We start from the raw sequence: 9042 nt of genomic DNA, 5'->3' as shown, positions 1-9042 counted from the left end.
TGGTAGGCTACTGTTACATTCACTGTGGTAGGCTACTGTGTTTCTATGTTTAGTGTAATGGCAGATAAAGAGATAAAGCAAAGCAGTTCGACACAAGCAACAACACAGCGTTACACATGGAGTAAAACAAACATACAGTCAATAATAAAGTAGAAACATCTATATACAGGCAATAAATAGGCCATGGTGGCGAAGTAGTGGTGGGTAGTATATGGGGCTTTGGTGACAAAACAGATGTTACTGTGATAGACTGCATCCAATTTATTGAGTAGGGTATTGGAGGCTATTTTGTGAATGACATCGCCAAAGTCGAGGATCGGTAGTATGGTCAGTTTTACGAGGGTATGTTTGGCAGCATGAGTGAAGAATGCTTTGTTGCGAAATAGGAAGCTGATTCTAGATTTAACTTTGGATTGGAGATGTTTGATGTGGGTCTGGAAGGAGAGTTTTCAGTCTAACCAGACACCTAGGTATTTGTAGTTGTCCACATATTCTAAGTCAGAACCGTCCAGAGTAGTGATGCTGGACGGGCGGGCAGGTGCGGACAGCGATCGGTTGAAGAGCATGCATTTAGTTTTACTTGCATTTAAGAGCAGTTGGAGGCCACAGAAGGAGAATTGTATGGCATCTGGAGGTTAGTTAACACAGTGTCCAAAGAAGGGCCAGAAGTATACAGAATGGTGTCGTCTGCGTAGAGGTGGATGAGAGAATCACCAGCAGCAAGAGCGACATCATGGATGTATACAGAGAAGAGAGTCGGTCCAAGAATTGAACCCTGTGGCACCCCCATGGAGACTGCCAGAGGTCCGGACAGCAGACCCTCTGATTTGACACACTGAACTCTATCAGAGAAGTAGTTGGTGAACCAGGCGAGGCAGTCATTTGAGAAGCCAAGGCTATTGAGTCTGCCGATAAGAATGCTGTGATTGACAGAGTCGAAAACCTTGGCCAGGTCGATGAATACGGCTGCACAGTATTGTCTCTTATCGATGGTGGTTATGATATCGTTTAGGATCTTGAGCGTGTGGCTGAGGTGCACCCATGACCAGCTCTGAAACCAGATTGCATAGCAGAGAAGGTATGGTGAGATTCAAAATGGTCGGTAATCTGTTTGTTAACTTGGCTTTCGAAGTCCTTAGAAAGACAGGGTAGGATAGATATAGGTCTATAACAGTTTGGGTCTAGAGTGTTTCCCCCTTTGAAGAGGGGGATGACCGCGGCAGGTTTCCAATCTTTAGGAATCTCAGACGATACGAAAGAGAGGTTGAACAGGCTAGTAATAGGGGTTGCAACAATTGCGGTGGATCATTTTAGAAAGAGAGGGTCCAGATTGTCTAGCCCGGCTGATTTGTAGGGGTCCAGATTTTGCAGCTCTTTCAGAACATCAGCTGGATTTGGCTGAAGGAGAAATGGGGAGGCTTGGGCAAGTTGGTGTGGGGGGTGCAGGGCTGTAGACCGGGGTAGGGGTAGCCAGGTGGAAAGCATGGCCAACCGTAGAGAAATGCTTATTGAAATTCTTGATTATCATAGATTTATCGGTGGTGACAGTGTTTCCTAGCCTCAGAGCAGTGGGCAGCTGGGAGGAGGTGCTCTTATTTTCCATGGACTTTACAGTGTCCCAGAACGTTTTGTAGTTTGTGTGAAAGGATGCAAATATCTGTTTGAAAAAGCTAGCCTTTGCTTTCCTAACTGCCCGTGTATATTGGTTCCTGACTTCCCTGAAGAATTGCATATCGCGGGGGCTGTTCGATGCTAATGCAGTACGCCACAGGATGTTTTTGTGCTGGTTAAGGGCAGTCAGGTCTGGAGTGAACCAAGGACTATATCTATTCCTAGTTCTAAATTTCTTGAATGGGGCATGCTTATTTAAGATGGTGAGGAAAGCACTTTTAATGAATAACCAGGCATCCTCTACTGACGGAATGAAGTCAATATCCTTCCAGGATACCCGGGCCAGGTCGATTTGAAAGGCCTGCTCCCTGAAGTGTTTTAGGGAGCGTTTGACAGTGATGAGGGCTGGTCGTTTGACCACAGATGCAGGCACTGAGGCAGTGATCTCTGAGATCCTGGTTGAAGACAGCAGAGGTGTATTTGGAGGGCAGGTTGGTTAGGATGACATCTATGAGGTTGCCCGTGTTTACGGATTTGGGGTTGTATCTGGTAGGTTAATTGATGCAATCTACTGCAGAGATAGCCTGTAACTCTACCCCCTTTGGCATTTCTATCTTGTCGGAAAATGTTATAGTTGGGGATGGAAATGTCAGGGTTTTTGGTGGCCTTCCTAAGCCAGGATTCAGACACAGCTAGGACATTCGCGTTGGCAGGGTGTGGTAAAGCAGTGAATAAAACAAACTTGAGGAAGCTTCTGATGTTAACATGCATGAAACCAAGGCTTTTACGGTTACAGAGGTCATCAACAGAGATAGCCCTGGGGAATGGGAGTGGAGCTAGGCACTGCAGGACCTGGATTCACCTCTACATCACCAGAGGAACAGAGGAGGAGTAGGATGAGGGTGCGGCTAAAGGCAATAAGAACTGGTTGTCTAGTACGTTCGGAACAGAGAGTTAAAGGAGCAGGTTTCTGGGCGGGGTAGAATAGATTCAAGGCATAAATGTACAGACAAGGGTATGGTAGGATGTGGATACAGTGGAGGTAAACCTAGGCATAGAGTGATGATGAGAGAGATATTGTCTCTAGAGACCCCTTTTAAACCAGGTGAGGTCACCGCATGTGTGGGAGGTGGAACAAAATGGTTAGCTGAGGCATATTGAGCAGGGCTGGAGGCTCTACAGTGAAATAAGACTGTAATCACTAACCAAAACAGCAATGGACAAGGCATATTTACAGGGAGAGGCTTGCGTAGCCGAGTGATCATGGGGTCTAGTGAGTAGCTAGGCGAGCTGGAGACATGGCGATTCAGACAGCTAGCGGGCCGGGGCTAGCAGACTCGCAGAAGTGCCTTATGGGGGATGTCGCAACGGAAGAGTCTGTTGTAGCCCCCTCGGGCGGTTACGTTGGCAGACCAGTCGTGACGGATCGGCAGGGCTCCGTGTAATAAAAGGGTCCAGGCCAATTGGCAAAATGGGTATTGTAGCCCAAGTGGCTGATGGACCTCTTCAGCTAACAGTCCGATATGCTCTAGATAGCTAGCGGGCCGGGGCTAGCAGATGGGCATTCAGTCGTGACGGAGGAGCCTGTTGAAAACCCCCTTGGCCGGCTTATGTCGGTAGACCAGTCATGAAGGATAATCGGGGCTCCGTGTAATAAAAGGGTCCAGGCCAATTGGCTAAATAGGTATTGTAGCCCAAGTGGCTGATGGACCTCTAGCACAGGCTAGCTCCAGGCTAATTGGTGCTTTCTTCGGGACAGAGACGTTAGCCAGGGGGTAGCAGCTAGCTAGCTGAGAAGGTTCAGAGCGGTAGGAATCAATATATGTGGGGAAAAAGAGTCCAGTATGCTCTGGGTTGAATCGCGCTGTGCAGACTGGCAGGAGTTTTCCGGGCTAAAGGTTAGCTTATGACCGCTAGCAGTGGCTAGCTGACTGCTAGCTTGTGTTGGGGGTTCCGGTTCTAAAGTAAAGAAAATAGCAGATCTATACCACATTGGGTGAGGCGCGTTGCAGGAGAGAATGTTGAAGTTGAGGTTTAAAAAATATTGTAAAAATAAATGTGAAGGAAATGCAAAGAAGAAAATATATATACACTGGACGCGACAAGACGAAGACAAAGATGCCTGACTGCTACGCCATCTTGGATATGATGATGAAATAATGATGATGATGAGGATGATGATTATAATAATGAAGAAGATTGATGATAATGATGTTTATAATAATGATGCTGATGGTGGTGTTTATAATAATGATGATGATGATGATACATTTGATTTTAAATGCTTTTAAATGTTAATAGAACCTTTATGATCAGAGGACAAAATAATGACACCCCTCTCCTCCTCTGTCAAAATAATGACACCCCTCTCCTCTGTCAAAATAATGACACTCCTCTCCTCCTCTGTCAAAATAATGACACCCCTCTCCTCTGTCAAAATAATGACACCCCTCTCCTCTGTCAAAATAATGACACCCCTCTCCTCCTCTGTCAAAATAATGACACCCCTCTCCTCCTCTGTCAAAATAATGACACCCCTCTCCTCCTCTGTCAAAATAATGACACCCCTCTCCTCCTCTGTCAAAATAATGACACCCCTCTCCTCCTCTGTCAAAATAATGACACCCCTCTCCTCCTCTGTCAAAATAATGACACCCCTCTCCTCTGTCAAAATAATGACACCCCTCTCCTCCTCTGTCAAAATAATGACACCCCTCTCCCACAAATCCATCTCCCAGAATGCACCGACTTCTCTCCGCCAGTGGCGATGATGCTGATGATCTTCCTCTGTCTGGAGGCCTTCCTCTTCCTCACCTTCACCGTGGTGATGTTCGGAACGCAGATACACTCCATCTGCAACGACGAGACGGTGAGGCGCCAAGCTCTGTGGTCGTCACCACTTAAAGGAAGTCAAGGTTAACACATTATTACTGACACCGTGCCCAGCCTGCAGTGGTGGAAAAAGTTCTCAATTCTCATACTTGAGTAAAAGTAAAGATACTTTAATAGATAATGAATCAAGTAAAAGTGAAAGTCACCCAGTAAAATACTACTTGAGTAAAAGTCACCCAGTAAAATACTACTTGAGTGAAAGTCACCCAGTAAAATACTACTTGAGTAGAAGTCACCCAGGTAAAATACTACTTGAGTAAAAGTCACCCAGTAAAATACTACTTGAGTAAAAGTCACCCAGGTAAAATACTATTTGAGTAAAAGTCACCCAGGTAAAATACTATTTGAGTAAGAGTCACCCAGTCAAATACTACTTGAGTAAAAGTCACCCAGTCAAATACTACTTGAGTAAAAGTCACCCAGTAAAATACTACTTGAGTAAAAGTCACCCAGGTAAAATACTACTTGAGTAAAAGTCACCCAGTAAAATACTACTTGAGTAAAAGTCACCCAGGTAAAATACTACTTGAGTAAAAGTCACCCAGTAAAATACTACTTGAGTAAAAATGAAAGTCACCCAGTAAAATACTACTTGAGTAAAAGTCACCCAGGTAAAATACTACTTGAGTAAAAGTCACCCAGTAAAATACTACTTGAGTAAAAGTGAAAGTCACCCAGGTAAAATACTACTTGAGTAAAAGTCACCCAGTAAAATACTACTTGAGTAAAAGTCACCCAGTAAAATACTACTTGAGTAAAAGTCACCCAGGTAAAATACTACTTGAGTAAAAGTCACCCAGTAAAATACTACTTGAGTAAAAGTCACCCAGTAAAATACTACTTGAGTAAACGTCACCCAGTCAAATACTACTTGAGTAAAAGTCACCCAGGTGAAATACTACTTGAGTAAAAGTCACCCAGGTAAAATACTACTTGAGTAAAAGTCACCCAGTAAAATACTACTTGAGTAAAAGTCACCCAGTAAAATACTACTTGAGTAAACGTCACCCAGTCAAATACTACTTGAGTAAAAGTCACCCAGGTAAAATACTACTTGAGTAAAAGTCACCCAGTAAAATACTACTTGAGTAAAAGTCACCCAGTAAAATACTACTTGAGTAAACGTCACCCAGTCAAATACTACTTGAGTAAAAGTCACCCAGGTAAAATACTACTTGAGTGAAAGTATTTGGTTTTAAATGTACGTATCGAAAGTAAATGTACAAGTACAGTTGAAGTCGGAAGTTTACATACACTTAGGTTGGACTCATTAAATCTCGTTTTTCAACCACTCCACAAATTTCTTGTTAACAAACTATAGTTTTGGCACGTCGGTTAGGGCATCTACTTTGTGCATAACACAAGTAATTTTTCCAACAATTATTTACAGATGATTTCACTTATAATTCACTGTATCACAATTCCAGTGGGTCAGAAGTTTACATACACTAAGTTGACTGTGCCTTTAAACAGCTTGGAAAATTCCAGAAAATGGTGTCATGGCTTTAGAAGCTTCTGATAGGCTAATTGACATCATTTGAATCAATTGGAGGTGTACCTATGGATGTATTTCAAGGCCTACCTTCAAACTCAATGCCTCTTTGTTTGACATCATGGGAAAATCAAAAGAAATCAGCCAAGACCTCTGGTTCATCCTTGGGAGCATTTTCCAAACGCCTGAAGTTACCACGTTCATCTGTACAAACAATAGTACGCAAGTATAAACACCATGGGACCAAGCAGCCGTCATACCGCTCAGGAAGGAGACGCATTCTGTCTTCTAGAGATGAACGTACTTTGGTGTGAAAAGAGCAAATCAATCCCAGAACAGCAGCAAAGGACCTTGTGAAGATGCTGGAGGAAACCGGTACAAAAGTATCTATATCCACAGTAAAACAAGTCATATCGACATAACCTGAAAGGTCGCTCAGCAAGGAAGAAGCCACTGCTCCAAAACCGCCATAAAAAAAGCCAGACTACAGTTTGCAACTGCACATGGGGACAAAGATCGTACTTTTTGGAGAAATGTCCTCTGGTCTGATGAAACAAAAATAGAACTGTTTGGCCATAATGACCATCGTCGTATTTGGAGGAAAAAGGGGGAGGCTTGCGAGCCGAAGAACACCATCCCAACCGTGAAGCACGGGGGTGGCAGCATCATGTTGTGGGGGAGCTTTGCTGCAGCAGTTGACTGGTGCACTTCACAAAATAGATGGCATCATGAGGTTGGAAAATTATGTGGATATATTGAAGCACCATCTGAAGACATCAGTCAGGAAGTTGAAGCTTGGTCGTTAATGGGTCTTGCAATGACCCCAAGCATACTTCCAAAGTTGTGGAAAATGTCTAAAATGTGTGGGCAGAACTGAAAAAGCGTGTTCGAGCAAGGAGGCCTACAAACCTGACTCAGTTACACCAGCTCTGTCAGGAGGAATGGGCCAAAATTCACCCAACTTATTGTGTGAAGCTTGTGGAAGGCTAACCGAAACTTTTGACCCAAGTTAAACCATTTAAAGGCAATGCTACCAAATACTAATTAATTGTATGTAAACTTCTGACCCACTGGGAATGTGATGAAAGAAATAAAAGCTGAAATAAATCATTCTCTCTACTATTATTCTGACATTTCACATTCTTAAAATAAAGTGGTTGATTCTAACTGACCTAAGACAGGGAATTTTTACTAAGATCAAATGTCAGGAATTGTGAAGAACTGAGTTTAAATGTATTTGGCTAAGGTGTATGGAAACTTCCCACTTCAACTGTCAGTTCTTTCCTCCACTGGTTTACAGGAACAGTGAACCTCGGTCATTGAATGGTTCACTGCCTGTTTCCCTGGGTTTACTTTCTGTTGCTTTCCAAAATCAGGTGATTAAATGAAGGTGTATTATGCTGAAGGATTTAGGATTGACCCCTGACCTTCAGAGTTCACAACCTGACCCTAGTTATGGGGAATGACCTCAATTCAATCAGACTTTATTTTAACCCAACTAGAAGCTCTCTGTGACTGTAACCAAGTCTATACGGGTATATATAGGCTTCTGTCTGCAGCTTCTCCTGGCAGATAGCTGTGGTAGTAACTACTGACTATCACAGATCAACTCAAAGTAACTGGTCCGTCAGCCTAGTAATAATGACAGTTGGGTTAGTAACTGGTCCCTCAGCCTAGTAATAATACCAGTTGGGTTAGTAACTGGTCCCTCAGTCTAGTAATAATACCAGTTGGGTTAGTAACTGGTCCCTCAGCCTAGTAATAATACCAGTTGGGTTAGTGACTGGTCCCTCAGCCTAGTAATAATATCAGTTGGGTTAGTAACTGGTCCCTCAGCCTAGTAATAATACCAGTTGGGTTAGTAACTGGTCCCTCAGCCTAGTAATAATACCAGTTGGGTTAGTAACAGAGTAGCTGGTATCTCTCCTCTCCAGGTTCATCTCATCTCCTAGTCTGACTGGACTACAGATCATTCTGGTCCAACTCCTTCAGTTTCCCCCTGATATCCATGAACAAATAGGACAAAATGTCTGTCCTGAATCAACCTAGTTGAGGCAGCAGTAGCATGGTTTCATTAAAATAGTATGTTGACTAAAGTGTCTGTCTGTCTGTCGGTCTGTGTCTGTCTGTCGGTCTGTGTCTGTCTGTCTGTCGGTCTGTGTCTGTCTGTCGGTCTGTGTCTGTCTGTCGGTCTGTGTCGGTCTGTGTCTGTCGGTCTGTGTCTGTCGGTCTGTGTCTGTCGGTCTGTGTCTGTCTGTCTGTCGGTCTGTGTCTGTCTGTCTGTCTGTCTGTCTGTGTCTGTCTGTGTCTGTCTGTCTGTGTCTGTCTGTCGGTCTGTGTCTGTCTGTCGGTCTGTGTCTGTCGGTCTGTGTCTGTCTGTCTGTCGGTCTGTGTCTGTCTGTGTCTGTTTCATCTCCCAGGAGATCGAGCGTCTGAAGAATGAGAAGCCGACGTGGGAGCGGCGTGTGCGCTGGGAGGGGATGAAGGCCGTGTTCGGAGGCCCACCCTCCTTCCTCTGGTTCAACCCATTCACCGGCCTGCGTCTGCGGCGCCTACTGATGACACGTACACGCCGTAGTGGTGTGGAGTTCTCTGTCTGAGGGCTGAGCAGCCAAACACAGCTCTTCCCCGTCTGATAGCCTCGGACCTCTCTGGACCGTCTGATAGCCTCGTACCTCTCTGGACCATCTGATACCCCCGGACCTCTCTGGACCGTCTGGTACCCCCGGACCTCTCTGGACCATCTGATACCCCCGGACCTCTCTGGACCATCTGATACCCCCGGACCTCTCTGGACCGTCTGGTTCCCCCGGACCTCTCTGGACCGTCTGGTACCCCCGGACCTCTCTGGACCGTCTGGTACCCCCGGACCTCTCTGGACCGTCTGGTACCCCGGACCTCTCTGGACAGTCTGATACCCCCGGACCTCTCTGGACAGTCTGATACCCCCGGACCTCTCTGGACCGTCTGATACCACTCTGGACCGTCTGATACCTCTCTGGACCGTCTGATACCTCTCTGGACCGTCTGATACCTCTCTGGACCGT

The 9042-nt window shown here is 45.1% G+C and overlaps 1 protein-coding gene across 4 annotated transcripts in view; it reads left to right on the top strand.

The window, feature by feature from the left end:
* Nucleotides 1–8809, top strand: part of LOC110520677 (palmitoyltransferase ZDHHC7) — a 33661-nt gene extending 24852 nt beyond the window's left edge. For all 4 annotated transcript variants that reach the window (XM_036964356.1, XM_036964355.1, XM_036964354.1 and 1 more), the window contains 2 exons: nt 4350–4480; nt 8416–8809. In XM_036964356.1, coding sequence (XP_036820251.1) covers nt 4350–4480; nt 8416–8595 — 311 coding nt within the window. In that variant the 3' untranslated portion in view covers nt 8596–8809. The remainder of the gene's footprint in view (nt 1–4349; nt 4481–8415) is intronic.
* Nucleotides 8810–9042: the final 233 nt, after the last annotated feature.

The sequence above is a fragment of the Oncorhynchus mykiss genome, chromosome 26 (genome assembly GCF_013265735.2).
Source record: "Oncorhynchus mykiss isolate Arlee chromosome 26, USDA_OmykA_1.1, whole genome shotgun sequence".
In the NCBI taxonomy this organism is placed as follows: domain Eukaryota; kingdom Metazoa; phylum Chordata; class Actinopteri; order Salmoniformes; family Salmonidae; genus Oncorhynchus; species Oncorhynchus mykiss.
Note: the sequence above shows the minus strand (reverse complement) of the source record. Positions and strands in the feature narration are given on the sequence as shown.